Raw genomic sequence first — 27,717 nt, 5'->3', positions numbered from 1 at the left:
TGGACTGGGCTGTATCCACGACTCTCTCTGCAGTCTCTTGCGTTCCTGGGCATTGGAATTGCTGTACCAGACCGTGATGCAACCAGTCAGGATACTTTCAACAGAGCATCTGTAGAAGCTTGTTAGAGTACTTGGTGACACGCCAAATCTCGTTAAACTTCTAAGAAAGTAGAGACACTGGCAAAGATATAGTCTGACCTGCTGAGTATTTCCAGCATTTTCTGTTTTTATCTCCCACAGATGCTGCAGGACCCGCTTGAGTTTCTCCAGCAGTTTGCTTCCTACTCCGGGTCTCGGCATCCGCCCTCTCTGTTCTGTTTTATCTTCGTGCTTTGTTTTCTGCTCTCAATCCAGTTTGGGTTTTGCTTTTGCTCTCATCCGGTCGGGTGGGGAATCCTGTCCGGGATTTCTACCGGCCGGGCTGGCAAGTGCGTCACCCGGGGCCGCGTCACGTGCTCGGCGCGGGGGAATCCCCTCTCGGCGTGTTCCGGCGGCCCTGCGCCGCCGACCAATCAGCGTGCGCGCTCCGCCTGGGAATTTCCAGCGAAGTATCAAAAAAAAAGGAACCGAACGAAGCGGAGAGACGCGGCGGCGAGCGGGGCAGACGGCGGCGACATGAAGAGCAGAGAGCAGGAGCAGCTCCCGGGGCCTCACTGCCCCTCAGGTGTGTGGCAGACGCATCCCCGCTTCATGTGGGCGCTTCGCTCTCCGTGTGTCACCCACCACCCCACCCCACGGACGTGTCACCTCCCCTCCCCTCCCCACGGACGTGTCACCCATCACCTCCCCTCCCCACGGACGTGTCACCCATCACCTCCCCTCCCCTCCCCTCCCCACGGACGTGTCACCCATCACCTCCCCTCCCCTCCCCACGGACGTGTCACCCATCACCTCCCCTCCCCACCCCACGGACGTGACACCCACCACCCCACCCCACGGACGTGACACTCCCCTCCCCTCCCCACGGACGTGTCACCCACCTCCCCTCCCCTCCTCACCCCACCTCCCCTCCCCTCCTCACCCCACGGACGTGTCACCCACCCATTCATCTCACTCCCGCCTTCTGGAGGTGTCACCCTCCCTCCCTCCGATTACCAGTGTCACCCCCTTCCTCTCTCCTGTCTACCAGTGTCACCCATGCCCTTGTCCGTCCTCCCCCCCCCCCAGTTTTGCGGCCTCATCTGTCTCCCGCACCCACCCCACCCCCGCACCGCTGTCTGTCACACTCATTCTCCCCCCCCCCCCGCTGACTCCCTGTCACTTTTCCCCAGCTTCTCTCAGTAGTCCCAACCTCTCCTCTGCTGATTTAAACTCACCTCCCCCCACGCCCCACCCCTGTCTGTCTGAGTGCGCCCCCGCATCTAGTTTACCCTCTTCCCCCGGAATTGTCTGCCTCTGATCCTGCGCTCAGAAGCCAGTGTGCTTCCTCTGCTGGGTCCTCTGGTTTGTATGTCTGAGGAGGCGGCGCTGCAACTTCCAAACGCCTTTTAAAGGCGCCTTCTAACCCCGATTGGAAATGACAAGGAATGCTGCGTAACAGTGGGGCGTTGAGACAGCATGGAAGGTTAGGCTGAGGTCACTGAGTATGAAAGAATTGGCATTAAATTCGAAGGGGAATTTGGGAGTAATCTCTCCCAGCAGTGGAACAGTGGGACTTGTTCCCACAGGGGAGCAGTGGGGATGGGTTTAAGGGGACAGGAGAGAGAGGTGGGAGAGGTTTGTACCGAGGCATCTTTAGTGCTGGAGGCTCCCTGTAACTGTAACAACAAACAAAGAGGATGTATTTGTTTATAGGTCTGAGGGGGGAGTTTAAAGGCGACGTGAGAGGTATTTTTCTTTTACACAGATTGTGTTAGATGCCTGGAACACGCTGCCAGGGTAAGTGGTGATAGTAGATACGATAGTGACGTTTGAGGACAGGCATATGAACGGGCAGGAAACGTCGACTGTCCAAAGCTGCCTGACATCTTGTGCGTTGCCTGATATCCTGACACCTCCAGCATCTTGTGTGCTGCTCCAGATTCAGCATCTGCAGTCACGTGCCTCCAATGTGCAGTTTAATTTGGCACCATTGGTCGGCACAGACGGTGGGCCGAAGGGCCTGTTCTGTGTTCTGTCTGTAGATCTTTGGGACCGGACACTTGAGTGAGGGCCTCGGGCAGGCTTCCCGACACGGGGAGAGGGGTAGCCATGTCTGTCGCTGGCTCAGTAATAACCAGGGCCTTTGCCATTTGAGGCACTGTGCTTGCCGAGGGCTCCCCTGAGCTGGGAGACTGGGGGCAACGAGGCAAAAATTCAGCGGGATCTTATTCGAGAAGTCCAATCGACCTGGGGCAAAGAGGCTCCCTTCTGTTTGTTTTGTGACTCGAGGCAAAGAGACTATAGCTGTTTCTGAGCCGCTCCATCAACAGTAACAACATGGGACGTTTAGGAGGCTGTGTCCTGTGCGATTTCTGAAGTGTGTTGGGCATGTGTCCAAAGCAACTCTTCTTGTTCGGGTCACTCCTAAAGAAGGGTCCTGCCCTGAAACGTTGACCGCTTGCTTTTCTCCGCGGATGCTGCCTGGCCTGCTGAGTTCCTCCAGCATCATCGTGTTTTTCATCTCGATTCCAGCATCTGCAGTCCTTTGTTTCTCCAGCTTTTCTTCCTTGTGCATAAACAGATCTCTTGTGGCATCATTTTATAGCTGTGACGTGTTACTGTTAACAGAGCTTGCACCCCCCCCCCCCCCTTTCAAGGTCCTGACTCTAACAGTCACTGTAGCTATCAATGAGTCACTGATCGATCTAACCATATGTTACTGCCTGTTTGTAAGAGCTTGCCTTTATATAAAATTCCATGGGAGTGTGTTTCAAATGAGGTAGAGATGAGTGGTTTTCATGAGAGATGTCAATGGTACGTGATGCATGAATTAGTCTGAAACTAAAAACAGAAAACACGGGAAGCGGTCAGCAACATCGAGAGGAAACGGAGTTAACGTTATGAGGTCGATGGTCTTTGACAGACCTGAAACATTAACTGTTTCTGTTCTTGCTAACGCTTCCTGAGCTGTTGCCAGCAGCTTCTGTTTTGATTGGGGTTTGCTTTCTTATTGCCGATGGCCCAGCGACTGGGGTACTGGGTTGGTGTTTGGGTGGGAGTGTGCCGTGGCCTGAGTTCAAATCCCGCCAGGGCAGCTGGGGTATCTGAAACGGACTAGCAGTCTCACCGTGAGCCAACTATCCCAGGCTGGGTGAGGAAATTGGCCTGTGTGTGTGTGACTCCCGTCCCACCAATGTGGGTGACGGTTTTGGCCAAATAGGGATGGGGTGGGGGGAAAATAGTGAAGTCAGCAAATAACACCAGGAGTGGGCCACTCGGCCCCTCAATCCTCCCCTGCCAGTCACTGTGACCACGGCTGATCTCCTCTTCTGTACCAATTCCCTGATAGTCGTACAACACCGAAATGGGCCCTTCGGCCCAACTAGTCCATGCCGACCAAGTTGCCCAGCTGAGCTAGTACCATTTGCCCTTGCTTGGCCCATATCCCCCTAAACCTTCCTTATCCAAACATCTCTCCCTCTTTAAATACCCCCTGTGATCCAGCCTCCACAACTCTCCAATGGAAAGGGCTGTGTGCAAAACTCTTTGCTAAGCTCTGCAAAGGATCTCCAATGATGTGGGACTAGTATCTTCCTCTCCCCCTCGGGTATCAGCGCTAGGGTATTGGTTTATTATTGTCACGTACCAAGTTACAATGAAAAACTTGTATACTGTTCGTACAGTGCAGCTACATTAGGTTAGTACAGTGTGCATTGAGGTAGTACAGATAAAAACAATAACAGAATACAGAGTAAAGTGTCACAGCTACAGGGAAGTGCATTGCAGGTAGACAATAAGGTGCAAGGCCACAACAAGGCAGATTGTGAGGTCAGAGTCCATCTCATCGTATAAGGGAACCGTTCAATAGTCTTCTCACAGTGGGATAGAAGCTGACCTTGAGCTAGGGGAAAGCCAGACAGCACCCGGCCCATCTCCCTCTCCAGTTGGGGTAGTTTTGTTTATGGTTTGCAAATCAGGAATTGGCACTGAGCTTGTGTTGACTCTATCACTGCTGGGTTTCCACGGGTGATCTACCCAACAGAAACCAGGCCTCGCAGCGTGTGGCGTTCAATAGTTAAGAGGCTAAATCTGCCAGGAACATACCAGCGCCCAAAGCATTGTGAGCCACTTGCTAAATAACATGGTGTTGCATTACCAGAGACACACTCCCACTTTGTATCACTGTCACTTGTTTTGAGCTCAAGGATTAACAAGGGGAAGCTCTTCCCATCAGCAGATGGGTCAAAGGCTCAGGACACAGATTTAAAACTTGCGAACACGGAGGGGAGGCGAGGAATTTTCCTTTCCCTATTGCCATGCTGTTAAGGAGCTGGAATTCACTGTCTTGGCTGTGGTGGAAACTACAACTCGGGACCTTCGAGAGGGAATTGGACATGCGGGAGAGTAATCTGGAGTGTATAATGCAGCGTTACTGGCTAAGGCCCGGTGTGGATATCACACAACCATTCTGTTGCCAGGCTTGTTTCTCAGTTTTACTTTGCAGTCCACCCTAGGCAGTACCTCCCAACCTGGGTTAATACCCAAGGGATAGCACAACCCGCCTCCAGATCGTTAATTTTAGACCACGGGACCCTTTTAGAGCTATGCATCCTCACTGCTGAAATCTGAGAGCCACACCTCGTTCTACTCCAATCCTCCGATTTGATGCCCTCGAGTTGCCAGTTCTGCAGTGAATGTTTCCCTTCTGCTCTGACCTGTGTTCCCTGTCTATATCAGCGTGATCCACAAGCTGCAGTGCTCTATGTTACAAAGCCTATGTCCTACCACCACTGAATCACACAGCGTAGAAACAGGCCCTTCGGCCCACCATATCCTTACTGACCATCAAGCACTCATCGATACAGGTAACCCCCGCGTTACGAGGCAATTGCATTCCTAGAAAACGCTCCGTGTAGCGAATTTCCATGACGTGAAGCTGCATCATCTGCACATGCGTCAAGAAACAATGAAAGAAAATTATTTATTTACTTCCCTTCCCCCCCCCCTCTCAAATTCCGTGAGTGTGAATTTTATTCCGTGCATCAAATTTCTCTCTAGTGATCTGTGAATTCTGTAAGGGTGAATTTCCCTAACGAGGGTGTAGCCCTAATTCCATTTCCTAACACTTGGGTTGTAGAATTCTCTACCTAAATTCAAGGGGTGTGTTGATGGGGATGTGGGAAGCGGGGAGTGGGTAAGATTACTGCAATAGTGGGTGCTTCCTGGTTGGCGTGGACCCAAGAGCCTGTCTTCCTGCTGTATCTCTGTATGATTCCATTCCCCCCCCCCCTCAGATACTTTTTTTTAATGTGAGGGTCTCTGCCTCCGTCATCGCCTCAAGGAGTGCGTTCCAGATTCCAACCTCCCTCCGGGTGCAAACACTCCAGCTCCCCTCTGAACATCTTTCCCCTCACCTTAAACTTGTGGCTCCTCCCATGGGGGGGGGGGGGAGAGTTGGGGAGGAAGGTGCTCCTCGTAATTCTGTATACCTCTGTCCAAGTGCCCCTGGACACCTGACAGTGTTTCTCTCTCGGTTAATTGCACTGAATTGTTCACTCCCCCCACCCCAAGCCTACCCCCCTGCCTGCTGCCTCACACTGTCTCCCCATTAACTAACGCCCCAGTTTTGTTTTATTGGTTCTCTGTCTACACATCCGTTTGGGCTCTCATTTTCCCCTCTGGACTTCTCCCCAGCCCTCTGACTCTCCAAAAACTCTGCACTCCTCTAATTCTGGCCTGCAGTCTTGAATTGAGTCACTCCACTGTGGTCAGACTTGCCTCCAACTGCCTGGGTCCCCAGCTCAGGAATCCCTCCGTATCGAATGGCAGAGTTGGCTTGAAGCATCGATTCTAGACAATAGGAGCACGCATGTCTGAAAGATCATTGAAATGAAGGCACAGAAGAGATTGATTTTTCTTTAAGAGTACTGTGTACAGTTCTGGTCGCCCTGCTACAGGAAGGGTGTTATTAAGCTGGAAAGGATTCAGGAGGATGTTATTGGGACTAGAGGACTTGAGTTATAGGGAAAGACTGGACAAGCTGAGACTTTTCTCAGAATCAGGTTTATTATCACTGACATATGACGTGAAATTTGTTGTTTTGCGGCAGCAGTACAGTGCAAGACATAAAATTACTATAAGTTACAAAAACAAATACTGCAATAAAAAAGGAATAACAAAGTTGGGTTCATGGACCGTTCAGAAATCTGATGGCGGAGGGGAAGAAGCTGTTCCTAAATCAATGAGTGTGGGTCTTCAGGCTCCTGTACCTCCTCCCCGATGGTAGTAACGTGAAGAGGGCATGTCCCGGATGGTGAGGGTCCTTAACGATGGATGCCACCTTCTTGAGGCGCCACCTTCTTGAGGCACCGCCTCTTGAAGATGCCCTCGATGGTGGGGAGGGTTGTGCCCATGATGGAACTGGCTGAGTCTACAACCCTCTGCAGCCTCTCGTGATCCTGCGCATTGGAGCCTCCATACCAGGTGATGATGCAACCAGTCAGAATGCTCTCCACCATACATCTGTAGAAATCTGTAGAAATTCTTTGGTGACATCCCAAATCTCCTCAAACTCCTAATGAAGTAGAACCACTGACATACTTTCTCCCTAGAACATCAGAGACTGAGGAGTGACCTTGGCGGTTTATAAAATCATGAGGGGCTCAGATAAGGTGGATGGTCAGTCTTTTCCCCAGGGTAGAGGAGTCCAAAACTAGAGGGCATGGGTTTGTGAGAGGGGGAAGATTTAAAAGGGTCCTGAGGGGCAAGTTTTCCCCCCACAGAGGCTGTTGGGTATATAGAGCTGCCAGAGGAAGTGGTTGAGGCAGTTACATTAACAACAATTAACAGACAATTGGACAGGTACATGGATAGGAAAGGTTTAGAGGGATATGGGCCAAATGCAGGCAAATGGCACCAGCTCGGGCAACTGGGTCAGCATAGACGGGTTGGGCCGCAGGGCCTGTTTCCATGCTGTATGGGTCTAAGAGGCCTGGGTAGATCGCCATTGATCACATTGAATGGTGGGGCCGAGTGGCCTTCTATTTCGAAATGTTTTGTGTTAAAGCTCTGTCTTCCTTTAAGAAAACCTCTCTGTTGGCCAAGTCTTTCATCAGTCGTTCCAGTACTGTCTGCGCTTGCAGTTGTGTTTTGTTTAATAAGCCATGGTGGGGTGTTACACAATGTTAATTGCAGGTTATTGTTGCCCTGCCTTCCTTGTGTAAAGTGGCTGCTGTGTGGGTCCTAAGTTGATGCCTATCCTTGGACGTCCCACTGGCAACAGACCGGTGGTGTCAGCAAGGGAGAAGGATTTGCCCCTTTCTCCCTCATTAGAATCATAGAACAGTACAGTGCAATACAGGCCCTTTGACCAACAATGTTGTGCTGACCTTTAAACCTCACCTAAGACTATCTAACCCCTTCCTCCCACGTATCCCTCTATTTTAAATTCCTCCATATGCTTATCTAACAATCTCTTGAATTTGCCCAATGTACCTGCCTCCACCACCACCCCAGGCAGCACATTCCACGCCCCAACCACTCTCTGGGTAAAAAAACCTTCCTCTGGTATCTCCCCACCTATTACTTTAAAGCCATGCCCTCTTGTATTGAGCATTGGTGCCCTGGGAAAGAGGTGCTGGCTGTCTACTCTTATTTATTCCTCTTATCTTGTACACCTCTATCATGTCTCCTCTCACCCTCCTGCATTTAACTGCATCCCAGCACAGTCTCTGGAATCCCATACCTTCTTCCAACCCCCCCCCCCCCCCCCCAATCCTGCATTGTTATCTAGGAGGCCAACTCTCCAAGGATGCTCTTCGATCTTCGTTTGGAAGATTAACCTCCCTGAAGACCTCTGACCATGAATAATAGAGGAGGGAACAGTGGTGCAGCTGGTCAAGCCGCTACCTCTCAGCTCCAGTGACCCAGGTTCAATCCTGACCTCCGACGCTGTCTGTGTGTGGAGTTTGCATGTTCTCCCTGTGACTGCGTGGGTTTCCCCCCCCGGGTGTTCCGGTTTCCTCCCACATCCCAAAGATGTGCGGGTTGGTGGGTTAATTGGCTGCTGTAAATTTCCCCCAGGGAGGGGTAGAATCTGGGAGGAGTTGATAGGAATGTGGTGAGAATTAAAAAAAAGTGGGATTTGTGTAAATGGGTGGTTGATGTTCAGTACAGACTCAGTGGGCTGAAGGGCCTGTTTCCGTGTTGTCTCTCTCTCTGACTGAGATTCCATTGTGACATTCGAATATTTATCCAACTTCCTTTCTCTGGGCTGTGTCTTCATATCTCTCTCGATGTGGAATGGGGAGAGGGCAGGGGATTTGGATCAGTCTCACATACAGCTGATAGAAATTCGATGGGCTGAAAGGTCTCCTTCAACATCGAAACCATTTGGTGATTTTACAACAAAATCCCAGATGTTCTTTTCCGTGTGAGGAGGAAGATGGGGCTGGGAATGCTGTTTGACGGGTCCGGTCACTGGAAGTGTGACCCAGCCTTTGGGAAGAGAGCCAAGTGCTCCAGAGCACATAGGCAAGAGGGGGTTGATTATTTCCTGAAACCAGGGCAGCTCTTATTCCTGTTTTCTTGTTCCTCCGGGAGGGTGTGGCCCCTCCTTAGTTCTACCTGTGTCCAGTGTTTAGACCACACTTCACAGCGCCAAGTTCGCATTGCTGTTTGTGGGATCTTGCTGTGCACTTGACTGCATTGCCTTTTTGGCTTGTCCTCCTGAACCAATAGGAGGTTGCCTTTCATCTGTCACCCACTCTCACAGCATGGAGACAGGCCCTTCAACCCGCTGAGTCTGTTCTGACCCATTGAAAACCAATCATAGAACCATAGAACAGTACAGCACAATACAGGCCATTCGGCCCACAATGTTATGCCGACCTTTAAACCCTGTCTAAAACTAACCCCTTCCTCCCACATATCCCCCTATTTTAAATTCCTCCATATGCTTATCCAGCAACCTCTTGAATTTGACCAATGCACCTGCCTCCACCACTGCCCCAACCACCCTCTGGGTAAAAAACCTTCCTCTGATATCTCCCTTGAACTTCCCACCCATTACTTTAAAGCCATGCCATACTCTGGAAACCAGGCAGCATCCTGGCAAATCTCCTCTGCACCCTTTCCAACGCTTTTCCGCATCCTTCCTATAATGAGGCGACCAGAACTGGACACAGTACTCCAAGTGTGGTCTAACCAGAGTTTTGTAGCGGCTCTTAAACTCGATCCCACGATTTATGAAAGCTAACAACCCATACACTTTCCACTTGTGAGGCAAGTTTCGCGGATCTGCGGATATGGCTGCCCAAAATCCTGCCCTTAACTTTGTACTCCGCCTTCCAAAGTGTCCCACCTCATATCATTCTCCACACTCCAACTCACTGGGGCAATGAACCCACCGACCCGCACGTCCTTGGGAAACTGGACACTGGAGAGTCGTTCCCTCCCCACCCACCATCACACCTACCCCCCCCCCCCCCCCTTCTGACCCGCTGAGTGCCTATAAGGCCATTCAGCCCATCAAGTCTTCTGCTCTATTCGATCAGGGCTGATTTTTTTTTACCTGCCACCCACCCTCGCGTCTCTCTCTCTCTCTCTCACACACACACACACACACACACCACAGCGCCGGAGGTCGGGATCGAACCCCTGTCGCTGGAGCGAACGCCAGCTGCAAGGCAGCGGCTCTACCCGCTGCGCCACTGGGGAGGACACACAGTGCGGGTGGACTTTTCTAACACCCGCCTGATGACCTCGCAGTCCTGTCCCCCGACGGGCGATGTTGGGATCCTTCTGCTTATCAATTCCCCGGAATTCCACAACGGGGAGGGGCGAGAAGTTGTTCGCTCCCGGGCTGAACGGACTTCCCGTCGCTTCCTCTTTCTGCGAATTCTTGCCACCTGCTTTGCAGAGTAACCACCCTCCTGACATAATCATGTCACTCACAGGGCGGGTGGGGAGGAAGCCGGGGAATTATCGGTAGTAATTTCGGGCAAGGGTTTGTGTAGGGGGAGTGCGGTGGAAATTGGCCTCTCTATTGACGTCGGACGTGGGCTGCAGTCCATTCCCGAGTTTCGCTTCCTCTTCCCGGCGCAGTTTAAAGCGGTCCCGCATCCTGGCTGGTTCAGTCTCCGCTGACCCGCTGCGAAGGATGGTCCGGTACTGCGCACCGGGAGCTAGTGTGAAGAGCTGTAGCAGACTGGGGCAAAGCAGTGGCCGTGATACCATCTCGGGTCTGTGTGTCCACAGCGGATGAGCAGTTTCCGTTTTTGGGTGAGTTTTCAAACAAAAAAAAAATCAAAGACTGTGGACGCTGGAAATTTCAAACCAAAGCGGAAAATGTTTGGAAGTGCTCCTGGGGACAAGGAACGTCCGCAAGAAACCTTGTCGGATCGGGTCCACGTGAAGCCTGTTCCCCAGACCTGCTGAGTGTTTCCGACGTTTTCTGTGTTGATTTGGCAAGGTTTGGTTTTTTTTCGCGTGGAAGAATTTGCTTCGGCAACAGGGTCAACTCAAGGTTTTTTTTACACCGAGAGTGGTGGGTGCGTGGAACACACTGCCAGCAGAGGTGGTGGGGGGCAGATGCATTAGGGACATTTAAGAGACTCTTAGATAGACACATGAATGGTAGAGAAATGGGGGGGGCCATGTGGGAGGGAAGGGTTAGATAGATCTTGGAGCAGGATAAAATGTGGGCACAACATTGTGGGTCGAAGGGCCTGTACTGCGCTGCAATGTTCTATTACCTGAGAGGAGGAAGAATTTCTTCAGCCAGAGGGTGGTGAATCTGTGGAGTTCGTTGCCATAGAGGGCTGTGGAGGCCAAGTCATTGGGTGTATTTAAAGGCAGAGATTGATTGGTAAGGGGGTTAAGGCTTACGAGGAGAATGGGGTTGAGGGAAAAAATCAGCCGTGATTGAATAGAGGAGCAGATTCGATGGGCTGAATGGCCTAATTCTGCTCCTCTATCTTGTAGGAACTCAGCAGGTCAGGCAGCATCTGTGGAGGCAAAGGGATGGTCGATGTTTCGGGTCGAAACCCTGCATCAGGACTTCACTGGTCAACCCGAAACGTTGACCATGCCTCTGCCTCCACAGATGCTGCCTGACCTGCTGAGTTCCTCCAGCAGCTTGTTTCTTCTGCCCCAGATTTCAGCATCTGCAGGTACTTGTGTCTCTAACTTCAAGTGCCAGAGATGAGGGAATCTTCCAGGAAATAGAGGGGAGAGGTTTGTGAAATGAGGCTTAATGTAGAATCTTGGATTTCTCTCTTGACTAATAATCTGGCGTAGATTGGATTAATAGGTCTGCTTGGACTTCTCACTTGACTAATCATCCGGTGTAGATTGGATTAGTAGGTCTGGGCAGCACTGCAGCACAGCTGGTAGAGCTGTCACCTCAGCTCCAGAGATCCGGGTTCGATCCCGACCTCCGGTGCTGTCTGTGTGGAGCTTGCACGTTCCCCCTGTGACCGCGTGGGTTTCCCCCGGGTGTTCCAACGTGCGGGTTGGTAGGTTAATTGGCTGCTGTAAATTGCCCCAACTGTGTGGGTGAGTGGTTGAATCTGGCGGGGGGGGGGGGGGGGAACGATTGGAATGTGGGGATAATTAGTTTTAAATAGGTGCTCGATGGTCAACACTGACTTGATGGGCCGAAGGGCCTGTTTCTATGCTGTACAACTTGATATCTAGAAGATGGACCCCATATGGGTGCTGCTGGAGGGGGGGGGGGGGGTTTAGAATTCTGGCCTCCAGCTCACAACTGTGTGATTCTTTCTGGCGAAGGGCTGTCTTGGGGGGTGGGCTGGGGAAGGCAAGGCTGATTTGTGGGAACAAATGGGTCGATTGGGCCTGATTTGTTGCTTCTGGAATGTTCTGCTGTGCGCCTGCAGATCGGTCGTTCCTTGGGGATGAAACTGTCAAATTAACACACGTATTTTCTTTCTCCCTCTTGGCTGATTCAGGTCCCAGCCCGTTTCTGCAAGCAGATCAGAATTTCGGTGAGTAGGTTCACGTGAGGAAAGCATTCCTCAATCGGATTGGGAAGAGGCCAATGGAAGACCCAGTTGTGTAACTCAGACTAGGGATACCTTGTATTCTATCCTCTCTTACCAGCTCCTCACGCACGCGCACCTCATCGAGAGTTCCAACGCTCTTGCAGGCCTTTGGCAGTCTGGATGATTCCACTAGCTGAGGTGTCTGGGCACCAGGGGTTGTGGTCTCAAAATAAGGGCTGTTCCATCTAGGACTGAGATGAGGAGAAATTTCTTTAGCCAGAGGGTGGTGAATCCCTGGAACTCTCTACCCAAGAGGGCTTTGGAGGCATAGTTGTTGAGTTTGTTCATTCATCTCTTTGAACATTGAGGGGATCAGGTGATATGGGAATAAGGCAGGGAAATGGCCTTGGGGAGAATATCAGTCATGGTCCAACCAAGTGGTGGCACAGGCTCGAGGGGCCGAATGGCCTACTCCTACTCCTTTTTCTTGTGTTGTTTGCAGATCAGAGGTCTGAGATATGGACTTCTGGATGATGTTCCTCAGATCAGGAGCCCTGGTGCAGAATGTAACATCTCTACAATCTCCCTCGGCTGAGATCGACTGCATTGCGATAGCACCTATCACTGCCCAGGAGGCCCTGGGGTCCTACAGAATTGAAGGAAGACAATTGCGGTTGTAATGTAGCGGCAACTAATTTGAACACTGCAAGATCCAACAAGCAGCTAATGCGAGGGGCAGTGTGAAGGAAAGTTATTGGGCAGGGGATCTTGTGGGATCTTTCTTGTTCACTCGGCAGAGCAGGCAAGGCCTGGGTTTAACATCTGGGCTGAAAGAAGGTTGTTCTGACAATGCTGCACTCCCTCTGTAACACTCCTGGATATCAGCCCAAATTTTAATGCTCATGTCCATAGCCAGACTTGAACCCACAACCTTCTGCCTCGGAGGCGAGTGAGGAACCTGCTAAGACAGAAGATGGCACCTGGTTACCTGATCTAAGTGGTTTGGCCCCAGCTGGAGAGGATTGAAGTGGGGTAGTTGGGTCCAATTGGTAAATTGGTCTATTATTGTGACATGTACCGAGGTGTACAGTGGAAAAACTTTGCATGCCGTCCATACAGATCATTTCACTATAACAGTGCATTGAGGTAGGACAAGGGAAAAGCAATAACAGAATGCAGAATATGGTGTTACAGAGAAAGTGCAGTGCCGGTAGACAATAAGGTGCAAGGCCATGACGAGGTAAATTGTGAGGTCAAGAGTCCATCTTATTGTACAATAATGTTATAACAGTGGGATAGAAGCTGTCCTTGAACCCGGTGGTACGTGCTTTTGGGCTTTTATATCTTCTGGAGTGGGGAGAAGAGAGAACGCCCGGGGTGGGAGGGGTCTTTGATTATGTTGGCTGCTTTACCGAGACAGCGAGAAGTGTAGACAGAGTCCATGGAGGGGAGGCTGGTTTCCGTGATGTGCTGATCACAGGAGGAACACTGGGCCTGGCAGAGGGGACGGGAGTCATACAGCATGGAAACAGGCCCTTCGGCCCAACTCGTCCATGCCAACCAAGTTGCCCACCTAAGTTAGTCCCACTTGTCCGCGTTTGGCCCATATCCCTCTAAACTCTATCCGTGTACCTGTCCAAATGTCTTTTCAAGGTTGTAAATGTACCCGCCTCTATCACGTCCTCTGGTAGCGAGTTTGCTGGTTCCATAAACACACCACTCTCTATGTAGAAAAACTTGCCCCTCAGATCCCTTGTAAATCTTTCCCCTCCCACCTTAAATCTACACCCTCTTAGACTCCCCCACCCTGGGGAAAAAAGACCATCCACCGTATCTACACCCCTCATGATTTTATAAACCTCTATAATGTCACCCCTCAGCCTCCTCCACTCTAGGGAAAACAGTCCCAGCCAGTCCAGCCTCTCCTTATAACTCTCCAGTCCCAGCAACATCCTTGTGAAGAGATTGGCTGGTAGGGTTCCAGGGATTAGAGGTCAGACATACGAGAGAACTGGTTCAGAATCATGAGGAGTTTTAAATGTAGAGGAACTGTTTCCAATCAAAGCTCGCTGATGGAATCATAGAGAAACTGCTTCCTCATCTTCCCCCTCTAATCCTTCTCCCAATTACTGGAAATCTCTGACCTCTAGCTTTTGACCGGTACGCTAAAGGAAACGGGAACCCCCACCGCAATAATTTGAGGAAAAGAGATGAGGAAAATAAAAGAATGATTTGGTTCTGGATTGCGTGGTGTGCTGGGGCAGGGGAAACTGATTCACTAGAGCTTTCAAATGGGATCTGTATAAGTACTTTAGAGAGGATGACAGGGATCTTTTGGGGAGGTGAAGGGGGAGAGAGAGTCGTACAACATGGAAACAGGCCCAACAATCAACCTGCTGGAGGAACTCAGCGGGTCGAACAGCACCTGTGGGAGGGAAGGAATTGTCGACATTTCAGGTCGAAACCCTGCTAGAGGACTTTCCAACATCCCCCCCCACCCCACCGAAATTTCCTTTCTTCCCACAGATGCTGCTCAGCCCACTGAGTTCTTCCAGCAGGTTTTTTGTTGGTCCAGTTTCCACCATTTGCAGCAGCTTGTGTCTCCATGGAAACAGGGCCTTCGGCCCACTGAGTCAGTGCCGACCATCTGACCCATTTACACTAAACCTACACAGATCCCATTTTATTCTTCACACCTTCGCATCCCCTCCTGGATTCTAACCCTCACCCACACAATTCACAGCGGCCAATTAACCCACCAACCCTGCTCATCTTTGGGATCGCACCACGGGGAGGACGTGCAAACTCCACACCACAGGCGGCACCCGAGGACAGGATTGAACCCGGGTCTCCGGCGCTGTGAGGCACCAGTTCCAGCAACCGCACCATTGGCTCGATAGTGATGAGGTCCCAGCCGCAGAGAGGCATCGCGTGCTTTGCCTTTTGGGGTGGGAAAATATGGTCCTTTGTCATCTAGTCAGCTTTCAGCTTCTCTTCTACATTCTCTGCCGATTCCAACTTGGGCCAATGACCCTCTCCTCAGCGTAGGCTCGACGTCAGACCGCATGAGGTTGGGATCAAACCTGGGCTGCTGGAGCTGAGAGGCACCGACTTTTGGGAAGTGCCCCTTGCCCAAACCCAAGACTTTAGCTTGGACTCCACCCTACCAAGGGCTGAGAGAGTTCCAGGGCTCCTTGACTGCAGGGAGGGGTGTAGCGGGAGGGAGAGTCCGGCTGAGTTGATGACGGCTCTTTCCTTTCCTTTTCAGATCTGAACATATTGAATGAATTTATCTTGAAGGACCTTGAGGAGCGGGAATTTCCAACCACACAACCCTGTGATTTTAGTAACGTGCAAATTGGAGAAATTAGGAACCAGCTAATGGACCAGGTAACTCCATGGGGTTGCTCCTCCGCAGAACTGCCTCCAATGGGGATGGATGGCCCCCAGCTGGTTCCCAGGGGCACGGGGTCCCCCCGGCTGGTTCCCAGGGGCCCGGGATCCTCCCAGCTGGTCAGCAGGGGCACGGGGAACCCCCAGCCGGCGACCAGGAGTGCCCCCAGTTCGTCCGAGGCCAAGCCCAGAGTGGCGGGGCGGGTGACCAGGAGCTCGTCTTCGTCTCGCCTCCCTCCCAGGTGCCTGCCCGTCCCGGGCCTAGGGGGCTTTCCTGAGGGAGAGGCTCCCAAGCTGGTCATCATGGAGCAGCCGAAACAGCGCGGGATGAGGTTCCGCTACGAGTGTGAGGGGCGATCGGCCGGGAGCATCCCCGGAGAGAGCACGACGGAACTCAACAAGACCCTTCCCACCGTCCAGGTGAGTGCAGCACCTGCTCCACTCGGGAGACCCCAGCACCCACCCTACGTCAGGGATGGCTTGAGTCCAGCCAGTTTTCTTCCACTGTGGTCGATGAAGTATCTTTCTCAAGTGCAATCACTGTTGTGCTGTAGGAACTGCAGCATCCAAGTTGTGCACAGCAAGCTCCCTCAAAATAGCAGCAAGAGAAATGACCAGATCAATTAGTGGGGTCAATGTTGGACTCTGGAAACCAAGAGAAAACGGCTTTTCTTTGGACAGTTCATGACAACTGTCTATTCCAAAAACTTCCCTCCTCTCCATGTCTTGTTACTGACTCTACTGCTGGAGGAAGAAGTTTCTCCCTATTTATTCTTTCTAGATCAAGCTCGGTCCTGTGAACAATGGCAGCAAGAAGTGTGTGCAATGCATACAGTACAGCACAAGAACAGGCCCTTCAGCCCACCATGTATCTGCTGGCAACAATGCCCAATTAAATTAAACCTATCTTGCCTGCACATGATCCATATCCCTCTGTTCCCTGCATGTTCATCTGCCTATCTAAATGGCCCTCTATCTAAAAGTTCCTCTATCATATCTGGCTCCACCACCAGCCCAGGCAGCCTGTTCCAGGCACCCACCACTCTCTGCGTATTTTTTTTAAAAAGAAACCTTACCTTGACCATCTCCTTTAAACTTCCTCTCTCTCTCACCTTAAAGCTGTGCCCTCTAGTATCCATGCCCCAGAGTATTCTATCCTGGGGGGAAAAAGACTCTTGACTATCTACGCCTTTCATAATTTTGTAAACTATCAGGTCTCCTTTCAGCCTTTGACGCTCCAGGGAAAACAACCTAAATTTGTCCAACCTCTCCTTGTAGCTCATACCCTCTAATCTAGGCAGCGTCCTGGTGAACCTCTTCTGCACCCTCTCCACAGTCTCCACGTCCTTCCTGTAATGGAGCGGCCAGACCTGCACACAAGACTTAAAATGCAGCATAACCAAAGTTTTAGACAGCTGCAACATGACTTCCTGTCTGATATACTCAGTGCCTTGACCACTGAAGGCAAGCATGCCAAGTCCCTTCCTTATCACCCTATCGACTAGTGTTGCCACTTTCAGGGACTTGGACCCCAAGATCCCTCTATACATGGATGGTCCCAAGGATTCTACAGAACAGACCATTTGGCCCACAAGGTCCATGCTAGTTGTTAATTTTAATATCTCCTTGTGACATTTCAGCCTTTAATTTGGAGCAAATCCATTCCCTGTTAATTTTCCCTGTAATCTATTCTCCACGCTTTATCATCTCTTCCCCCACCACCCCCCCCAGCTACACACACAGCAATTAACCCACCAGCATGCACGTCTTTGGGATGTGGGAGGAAACCCACACGGTCACAGTGCAAACCCCACACAGACAGCGCCTGAGGTCAGGATCGAACCTGGGTCGCTGGAGCTGTGAGGCAGCGGCTGGATCAACCATGCCACTGCGCTGCCCAAATCCCCATGCTCCACAAACCTCAACCAATGATCGTTGGCCTACAAACTCTGTGAACTGTCCATTAACCTCCAGAGGCGATGTGGTCAATGGGAAAAGGGCCACAACACCTGTGGGATAAATTTCTTCAAAGTTGTGTTGGGATTGGCTCCCACAGGGAGTGGTTGAGGTGAATAATGCGGTTGCATTGAAGGGGATGTGGGGGAAGAGGGAATAGGGGGCCATCCTGATGGATTTAGATGGGGAGGAGATTCACGCATGGGTAGTTCAGGCTGAGTGACCTGTTTCTCCACTGTATATCCTGTCAATCCCCTGCCAGCAAGGGATGTAATGGAAATTAAAATTACAAAGGGTTTTCAAAAAGAAATTCAGTGTAGCATTTATTAGAGATTCGTAGAATTGTGCAGCCTAGAAACAGGCCCTTCAGCCCAACTCGTCCATGCTGACCATGATACCTACCTGTGCGAACCCCATTTGCCTGCATTAGGCCCTCATCTCTCTGCTCCTTTCCTACCTAGAGGGAGTAGGTTTAAGGTGAGATGGGGGAAAGATTTAAAGGGGACATGAGGAGCAGGTTTTTCCACACACAGCATGATGGGTATTTGGCAGAGCAAGCTGCCAGAGGAAGTGGCAGAGGTGGGTACAGTTCCAGAGACATTTGGACAGGTGCACTGATACGAAAGGTTTAGAGGGACATGGGCCAAACGCAGGCAAACGGGACTGGCTCATTTTGGCAACTGGGTCGGCATGGACGAGTTGGGCTGAAGGGCCTGTTTCCATGCTGTATAATTCTGACCCTATCCAAGTGCCTTTAAAATGTTGTGATTGTACCTGCCTCTGCCACTTCCTCTGGCAGCTCATTTTGTACACCTACCCACCTCTGTGTGGGAAAACTTGCCCCCTCAGATTTCCTTAAAATTTCTCCCTTCGAACCTTAAATCTGTAGTCTCTCCCCCCCAGTTTTGTACTCCCACACCTTGGTAAAAGGCTCTGACTCTCTGCCCTTTCTATGCCCCTCATAATTTTATAAACCTCTAAGGTCACCCCCCAGCCTTCTACATTCCAGTGATAATAAACCCTTATCCAATCTCTCCTCGCAACCAGAGCTCCCAATTCCAGGCAACATCCTGGTGAATCTTTGTCTGTGTCCAGTGCCCCTGAATTTTTATGGGTCGAGTTATGAGTCCGGAGTCTCGTATACACCAGACTGGGCAAGGACTGTGGATGGGTTTTATGATAGTCCGGTTGTTTCGATAACGAGACTTACGTACATTTAAATTCTTGAATGTAAATTCTACGGCAAATGTGGGATTTGAACTGTGTCTGTGCATCAATGCTCCAGCACTCTGGCTGCTGGACCTGCGACTTAACCACTATGCTACCCGCCTGTTGGACAGACGGGAGCTTGTGACGGTCACTGATTAGATCCAGTCAGGAATTTGCAGGAGACTGGGAACAACAGGAGAATGGGATCCACCCCACAGGGAAGGGCTGGGGGGCAAGAGCAGGGACGGTTTTTTTGGGGGTGCTAGTGTGTGGCAGAGAGTCCGAATGGCCTGTAGGTTCAATCTTGTCTAAGCCAGGCGATCTGACTGAGGTACAATCAGCCAAGTCCTACAATGTCTCTCAGGATTTGCTCCTAGAATTAATTCCCTCATTCCTCACCATGGGAATTTCACTTTGTAGAATGATACGACCCAGCAGGAGGCCTTTTGGCCCATTTGAGCTTGTGCTAGCCCTTCAAACAAGCTCCAATTAGACCCAGTCCTCCTCCTCCTCCCCACAGTCCTGTCCAATTAGCCCTTTCACGTTCTTACCCGGTTCCTCTCTCTGAAAGTCACTGCTTAGTTTTCATTCACTGTAATCGATGAAGTTCAATCACTGTTGTGCTGTAGGAACCGCAACATCCAATTTGTGCACAGCATGCTCCCACAAAATAGCAGCAAGAGAAATGACCAAATCAACTTTTAGTGATGCTGGTAGTGTACTCTGGAACCAAGAGGAAACAACTTTAATTTGGACAGTTCGATCCCCCTTACAGAAACTTCTGTCTATTCCAAAAACTTCTCCTCTTCCCTCTCTCTCCCTCTCCCTCTCCCTCTGTGTCCACTTGTTACAAACTCTGTTGCTGAAGAAAGAAGTTTCCCTATTTATTCTTTCTAGATCAAGTGTGCAAAGGGTTTGATATGGAATTCTCTCCACCTTGTCTCATCACACATTCCCAGGGCTGGGACAACATGGGTTAGATATGGACTGAACTCCCTTTAAACCATTCTGTTGCACAGTTAGACACAGAGTGAAATTCCCTCTACTCTGTCCCAGGGCAGGGACAGCACAGGAGAAGAGTAAATGGGTTCAATGCTGACTAAAGCTCCCTCTGCATGGTCCTGCCAAATACTCCCAGGCCACTTGAAGTGCTGTTGAGATTAACACAAAATGTTCTCCATCTCACAGGTCATTTACAACAGGTTGTACTGATTTCACAGTCAAGGGTGAAAGTCGCTCTGACTTTCTGGCTGTTGTTTTTGTTTTGTCCTCTGCTCTGCATTGCAGCGTTAAACCAGCGCACGGTGCTCTTCCATCAAATCCGACCTCCATGTTGAAATAATTCTTGCGGGAGGAGTTCTGGGCTGGTTTTATTTGGAGAGGAGTACTCTGAGGGGATTTTAGTTGGGAGTTCGAGGCGTTGCCTTGGGTGGATTCCCATTGTCACTGGGTGTGGCCCAAACAAGGGAGATTTTGAGGGGGATTCCGTCACACCTGTCAGTATTTTCTATATTGCCCTTGGTATATTATATTTGGACTACTGAAGAATGAGAGACCTGCATTTCTGCAGCGCCTCTAACATCCACTATGCAGTCGATGAAGTATCTGTCCCAAGTGCAATCACTTGTATTGTAGGAACTGCAATGTCCAATTTGTGCACAGCAAGCTCCCATAAAATAGCAACAAAAGAAATGTTAGACCAAGCCTCTGTGGGTGGATGTTAAAGATCCCAGGGTACAGGTTTGAAGAGCAGTAATTTTCATCCCTATTGTCCTGACCAATATATACATTGACCAATATTAGAAAATAAGATCGTGAGGATTTCATCACATTGTGGGAGCTTTGCTGTGTGCAAGTGGCTTCTTCCCAACAATGGGGACTTTACTTGGAGGTGAAGTGTCCTGAGAAGACCAATAGGAATACAAGCCTTCCATTCCCTTGGAAGTGATTGACGCCTCTTCCTCCAATGGGATCCTTCCAATTGGGAGGGTTGTCTCATCTTCGGGGCAGTTGGTGATTGGTGTGTTCTTACCTCCCTCCCTTCCCCCCCCCCCCCCCCCCCCCCCCCACCCAGATCCAGAATTGGCAAGGTGAGGTCAAGGTGATCATCTCCCTGGTAACCAAGGATGAGCCATACAAGCCCCACCCACACAGCCTGGTGGGGAAGGACTGTCAGAACGGCATCTGTGAAGTGACCGTCAGCCCCAAGTGCAACATGAAAGCCAGGTGAGGAAGGGTTGTTCAGAGCCGGGGCGGGGGGTGCTCCTCGTGGCCAACACTGCCCTACGATTGGTGACCCGCTCGTGATGGTGGGATACACACTATGGCAACGTATGTGTTTCATGACATCTTTGGGAATAAGTGCTCTGGTTTAATGAAGGTGAGGGAATAATGCGATGGGTTATTCATCAAGGTACTTCTGTTGGTAATTGGTTTATTATTGTCACGTACCCAGGTGAAGTGGGAAAACTTGGTGGGCAACCATGGTAGGGAGACTTTTCTCCTGAGCACATGCTGTGCACTAGATCCAAATTCATGTGTCACAGGAGAAGGCTGTTTGGCCCACAGAATTTGTGCTGGCTCTGTAGGGTAAGGGTGACTGGTTCTATTATATGAAGGGCTTTGCATTTACCTCGTGGCCATTTTTGGGGCCCCATTTATTGTGGAAAGAATCACAGGAGCAGGACCTTCAGCCCACCGAGTCTGTATCGACCACCCATGGACACTCATCCCATTTTATTCTCCCCACGTTCTCATCAATTTACCCCCAGATTCTGCCACCTGCCCACACACTAGGGGCAATTAGCAGCGGCTGGTTAACCTACCCACCCCGCCCGTTGTTGGGATGTGGGAGAAAACCCACAAGGCCACAGGGAGAATGTGCAAACCCCACAGAGAGTCCTGGAGGTCAGGATCGAACCTGGTTCTCTGGTGCTCTGAGACAGCCCCTCTACCAGCTGTGTCGCCATTCCTCCCGTCGATTCCCTGCTGGCTCGCTGTCAAAGCAACTCTGAAGTTGCATTCACCTGCCCTTTCTTCATAGCCTTGACGATCTTTCTCTGCCACATATTTATCCAGTTCCCTCTCTTGAAGGCCACTGAAGTTCTCTTGAAGTTCTGGAAACACTCAGCATGTCAGACAGCTGAGAGAAACGGTTAATGTTTCGGGTCAGTGACCTTTCATCAGAACTGGAAGAAGCTTGGAAGAGGAGCGGAGAGCAGGGGAGACAGAAGAACGCAAAGGGAAGGTCTATGATGGGGAGACCAGGAGAAAGTGAAGGTCAAAGGACACATGGACAGGGGTGCGGGAATCCTCCATACAATCTTCCCATCTGGACCCAGCTCATAGGACCAGTGGTGCTGGCTGAGAATGGGTGATAGGGGCTGAGGAATAACAAAAGGCATATTTGGGGTGGTGGAAGGAGGTGTAAGTAGATAAAGCAAGAACTTAGTAGATGAGAGGAAGGGAAAACAAACTCTGACCCCTGGAAATGCGAGATACCGGGCTAGAATGGCAGGTTATCTGAAACTGTTCAACTTAATGTTGACTCTGGAAAGCTTCAATGTGCAAGTCAGAAGGTGAGGTGCAATTCCTTGAGCTTATGTTGGAACATCGTAGGAAGCTGAAGACGGGCTTTGCTGCCAGATTTATTGGTTTTGCTTTGATGGGACCCGACCTCCTGGCTTGCAGGGGCAGTCCGGTGGGTCCTGTGTGGTGGGAAGCTGTGTTACTGGGAAGATGAGGGCACTGCTGGCGTGATTGGTGGTGAATGACCATCCCCAATTGCCCTGGGACTGAGTGGCTTGTCAGTGGATTTCGATTGTTGTACGAATCGCTGTAGGTCAGGAGTCACATAGGCCAGACCTTGGAAGGATGTCTCTGAAGAACAGTTAGTGGTGTATGATGAAAACAATATACTTCTCCTTGCAATACCCCCAGATGTTAGTGAGAATGACGTTTTAATCCCAAATTTTAAGTTAACTTAAATTTGCCAACTGCTGTGGTAGGGATTTGAACTCTGGGTTGCTAACCTAGTAGTTTAACCACAATGCTTCCATACGTTTAACCCAATGTGGGCATTGTGGGGAAATGGTAGCATTGTGGTTAACTTGCTGGACTAATATCCAGAGACCTGGGCTACTGATCCAGAGACGTGAGTTCGAATCCTGTCATCGCATCTGGGGAGCTTAAGTACAATTATTTAAATAAATCCTGGAATTTTAATAACCTTGAAGCAGTTGCATTATTGTAAGGAGACAAGAGACAGGTGCTGGAAAATGGAGCAACAAACAATTTGCTGGAGGAACTCAATGGGTCGAGCAGCATCTGTGGGGAGGGGGGGAGGAATTGTCGACGTTTCTGGTTTAAACCTGCATCTGGATTGTTGTGAGACCTGATGACCATAAGATATAGGAGCAGAATTAGGCCATTCGGCCCATCAAGTCTGCTCTGTCATTCAATCATGGCTGATTTTTTTTTCAACCCCATTCTCCTGCCTTCTCCCCGTGACCATTAACCCCCTTACAAATCAAGAACCTATCGATCTCTGCCTTAAATACACCCAATGGCCTCCACAGCTGTCCATGGCAACAAATTCCACAGATTCACCTCCTGAAGAAATTCCTCCTCATCTCAGTTCTAAAGGGACGTCCCTTTATTCTGAAGCTGTGCCCTCGGACCCTCGACTCTCCCACTACTGGAAACATCCTCTCCATGTCCACTCTATCCAGGCCTTTCAGTATCTGGTAGGTTTTAATGAGATTCCTCCCCCTCCATTGAGTACAGCCCCAGAGACATCAAACGCTCCTCGTGTGTTAAACCTTTCATTCCTGGGATTATTCTTGTAAACCTGCTCTGGATCTTCTCCCGGGCCAGCATGTCCTTCCTTGGATACGGAGCCCAAAATTCCTCTCAATATCCCAAATGCGGTTGGACCATCATCTTGTAAAGCCTCAGCAGTACGTCCTTGCTTTTATATTCTCGTCCTGGTTCACCACAACCCTTCAGGGAAGGAGGTCTGGCATCCTTACCCAGCCAGATCTGTATGTGACTCCTCACCCCAAGTGATTAGGGGTAGGCAATAAATGCTGGCATTGACAACAGTGTCCACGTTCCAGGAATGAGTTCCTTCCATTGTCTTTCATATGGTGTATTGTCCTTCATCAATCGTGGAGTTAAATTTAGGGGCCGAGAGGTAATGTTGCAGCTACGTATGTAGGACCCTGATCAGACCTCGCCTGGAATTCTGGTCACCTCACTACAGGAAGGATGTGGAAGCCATAGAAAGGGTGCAGAGTTGATTTGCAAGGATGCTGCCAGGATTGGGAAACATGCCTTATGAAAACAGGTTGAGGGAACTCGGCCTTTTCTCCTTGGAGTGACGGAGGATGAGGGGTGACCTGATAGAGGTGTATAAGATGATGAGAGGCATTGATCGTGTGGATAGTCAGAGGCATTTCCCCAGGGCTGAAATGATTGCCACAAGACGACACAGGTTTAAGGTGCTGGGGAGTAGGTACAGAGATGTCAGGGGTAAGTTTTTTTACTCAGAGAGTGGTGAGTGTGTGGAATGGGCTGCCGGCAACGGTGGTGGAGGCGGATACGATAGGGTCTTTTGAGAGACTTTTGGATAGGTACATGGAGCTTAGAAAAATAGAGGGCTCTGGGTAAGCCTAGTAATTTCTAAGGTAGGGACATGTTTGGCACAGCTTTGTGGGCCAAAGGGCCTGAATTGTGCTGTAGGTTTTCTATGCTTCTATGTTTCTATTCACCGGCCTTCCTGTCCTTCATGTTACAGCTTCGCTAACCTCGGCATTCAGTGTGTGAAGAAAAAAGAAATTACAAAAGCCATCGAGCACCGATTGAAACTTGGGATCGACCCTTTCAACGGTAAGGCGGCAGTCAGAGCATTCCAATTTGTGGTGTGTTTGTCCCCCAGCAAAGGTAACAGGTGGATGGGAGAAAAAAAAGAGTTGAGAAGCTGTTTCTTTACCAAGAAAGCAGGCTGGATCTTTTTATTAAGAATGTGAAAGCAAAGCCTGATCTGCTGACTCAAAGCAAAATACTGCTGAAATTCTGAAATAGAAAGCAGTAAATACTGTGGAGGGAGAACTGGTTGATGTTTCAAGTTGGCAAAATGTTGTCACTGCCTCTCACACACCTCCCCCAGTCCCCCATTATCCCCTCTAGAGTTCTGTCTGTCTGTCCCTCTCTTCAGGGGAGGTTGGACAAACTTGGGTTGTTTTCTCCAGAGTGTCAGAGGCTGAGGGGAGACCTGACAGAAGTTTATAAAACTATGAGAAGCGTAGATAGGGTAGACAGTCTTTTTCCAGAGTTGCAATGTCTAATACCAGAGGGCGTGCATTTAAGGTGAGAGGGGGAAAGTTCAAAGGAGATGTGTGGGGCAGGTTTTTTTTAAACACAGAGTGGTGGGTGCCTGGAACAGGCAGCCAGGGGTGGTGGTGGAGGCAGATACGATAGTGGGGTTTAAGAGGCTCTTGGATAGGTGCGTGAATATGCAGAGAATGGAGGGATACGGACCATGTGCAGGCAGAAGGGATTAGGTGTCATTAGCTTAATTAGTTCAGCACCACATTGTGGGCTGAAGGGCCTGTTCCTATGCCGTACTGTTCTATGAAAGATGCAAAGGCAGTCGAGGTGGTGGAGATGAGATTCCTGATGTTGCCTAAGATTTCTTTATTAGTCACACGTACATCGAGAGACACAGCGAAATGCATCTTTTGCCTAGAGTATTCTGGGGGCAGCCCGCAAATGTCGCCACGCTTCCGGCGCCAACACAGCATGCCCACAACTTACTAACCTGTTCGTCTTTGGAATGTGGGAGGAAACCCACGCAGACACGGAGAGTGTACAGACTCCTTACAGACAGTGGCCAGAATTGAACCCGGGTCACTGGCACTGTAATAGTGTTATGCTAACCGCTACACTACCGTGTCTGCCCTATGCAAGACCAATGTTTAATGCCGAGGAAAGATTGGCTTGGCTTGGAGACAGATTCTAATCCCTATTTGGGCTCTGGGTGTTGCTGGCACAGCCACCATCGATTGCCCGTTCCTAATTGCCCCTGTGAGAGGTGGTGAACCACCACTTTCATCCATTGGTAGTTAATGGGGTGCTTTGTCTTGGATGATGATTTTCTAAAGAGATGCAGCATGGAAACAGGCCCTTCAGCCCATCGAGTCTGTGCTGACCATCAACCACCCATTTACACCAATCCCACATTAATCCCATTTTGTTTTCTCCCCACATTCCCATCAACTCCCCCTAGATTCTACCCCTCACCCACACACTAGGGGCAATTGACAGTGGCCAATTAATTTACCAATCTGAATGCCTTTGGGATTGGGGAGGAAACTGGGAGCACCTGGGTGGAAACCCACGCGGTCGTGGGGAGAACGTACAAACTCCACACAGACAGCGCCGGGGATCAGGATTGAACCTGGGTCTCTGGAGCTAGAGCTGCTGCACCATTGTGCTGCCCTAACCCCTCGCCGTTAAAGGAGACAGCACTGGTTGGAGGGTTCTGATTCGATGGATGCTTTGAGGTCCCTGTCTCCAATCACAGTCCAGCAAAAAGCCTCGTTGTCATAGTTACTCTTCCCAGAGAGTTTGAGATGATCCTGGAGGTTTGGCAGTGCTCTTCCGGACAGCAGTTGGATGAATTCCTTTATCTGTGACCATTGCCCCTTTCTCAATGAAATGGTAATTGGTTTATTATTGTCACATGTACTGAGATGCAAGGAAAAGCTTTGCCTGCGTGCCATCCAGACAGATCATTCCATACATAAGTACATGGAGGTAATAAAATGCAATAACAGGTTGCAGATTATAGTGTTACAGTTACAGAGAAAGTGCAGTGCAGGTAGACAAATAAACTGCAAGGGCCATGATGAGGTAGATTGGGAGATCAAGTTCATCTTTATCATATGAGAGGTCCATTCAAGAGTCTAACAGTGGGATAGAAGCTGTCCTAGAGTCTGGTGGTAAGTGTTCACAAGCTTTTGTATCTTCTGCCCAATTTGGGGGTGGGAGGTGGGGAGAGAGAATGTCTGAGATGGAAGGAGTCTTTGATTATTCTGGCTGATTTCCCAAGGCAGCAGGATGTGTAGACAGTCAGTGGAGTACAGCGGATTCAGTGCTAGAAATACCTTTTTTAAAAAAGCTGCATATCTGCAATAAAATGAGAGTGCTGGGAACACTCAGCAGGTCAGGCAGCATCTGTGGAGAGAGAAAGAGTTAATGTTTCAGGTCAATGTGCTGGAGAGCCCCAACTATGTGAGATTGGGGTGTCTGTCACAGAGGAGATTTGAAATGTGATTCTGTGGTAGATCTGTCGAACCCAGAATTTTTTCTTTTTCAAAAACAAAATCTCTTTGGAGAGACTGGGGTTAAACTGGCACGTTGCCTTGAACCACTGCAGTCCTGGTGATGGACTCCAGGACATGCACCCAGAAATGATTAAGGATTGGGGTATATTTCCCAGTCAGGATAAATGGTGGGGGGGTTGGGGGGCGGGGGGCACCTACAGGTTGTGGTGATCCCCTGCATTTGCTGCCCTTAGCTTCCTGCTGGTGGAGATTGTGGGTCTGTAAGGCGCTGGCGAGTAAGTGCTGTGCATTCTGTGATTGTCAGGTACTGCAGCCACTGTGCCAGTGGTGGAGAGAGTGAACACTGGAGAGAGGGGGGGGGGGGGGGGGGGGGGGGGGGGGGGGGGGGGGGAAGAGATGCAGAGAGAGAGAGAGATTGAGTGGTGGATGGGGTACCAGTCAAGAATTCTGCATTTCAGACACATGTTGCTCAGGGACCAGATTCCCTGGGTTTTTCCAGCTTCTATCAGCTCCCTTTGTGTAGCTGAGCCCTGAATAATAAAAAAAAAATTGGCATGCAAATCCCCTTGTGATTTGGAGCCAGGTGGTTTAACATGCTATCTGTTTCTAACGGTTCCTGTTGCAACGTGACAAAGATAGAGAGTTAAATTTAACGGCTGCAAGACCACAAAGGCTCTCCAATAGGCCGTGGCTATGAGCCAAAACCCCAGGAACACCACGACAAGGGC

At 50.2% G+C, this 27,717-nt stretch overlaps 1 protein-coding gene across 4 annotated transcripts in view; it reads left to right on the top strand.

Moving 5' to 3' along the window:
* The first annotated feature begins 550 nt into the window (after positions 1 to 550).
* LOC127586301 (transcription factor RelB-like) overlaps positions 551 to 27,717 on the top strand; it is a 48,548-nt gene continuing 21,381 nt past the window's right edge. For 2 of the 4 annotated variants that reach the window (XM_052044138.1, XM_052044141.1), the window contains exons 1-5: positions 551 to 664; positions 12,051 to 12,086; positions 15,352 to 15,896; positions 20,716 to 20,867; positions 24,439 to 24,530. In XM_052044138.1, the coding sequence (XP_051900098.1) occupies positions 616 to 664; positions 12,051 to 12,086; positions 15,352 to 15,896; positions 20,716 to 20,867; positions 24,439 to 24,530 (874 nt within the window). In that variant the 5' untranslated portion in view covers positions 551 to 615. Of the gene's footprint in view, positions 665 to 10,011; positions 10,363 to 10,414; positions 10,553 to 12,050; positions 12,087 to 15,351; positions 15,897 to 20,715; positions 20,868 to 24,438; positions 24,531 to 27,717 lie in introns of those variants that run through there. The other 2 variants (XM_052044139.1, XM_052044140.1) reach the window with 2 other exon arrangements.

Source organism: Pristis pectinata, chromosome 35, assembly GCF_009764475.1.
Source record: "Pristis pectinata isolate sPriPec2 chromosome 35, sPriPec2.1.pri, whole genome shotgun sequence".
Lineage (NCBI taxonomy): Eukaryota > Metazoa > Chordata > Chondrichthyes > Rhinopristiformes > Pristidae > Pristis > Pristis pectinata.
This window is presented reverse-complemented; position numbering and strand designations above follow the sequence as displayed.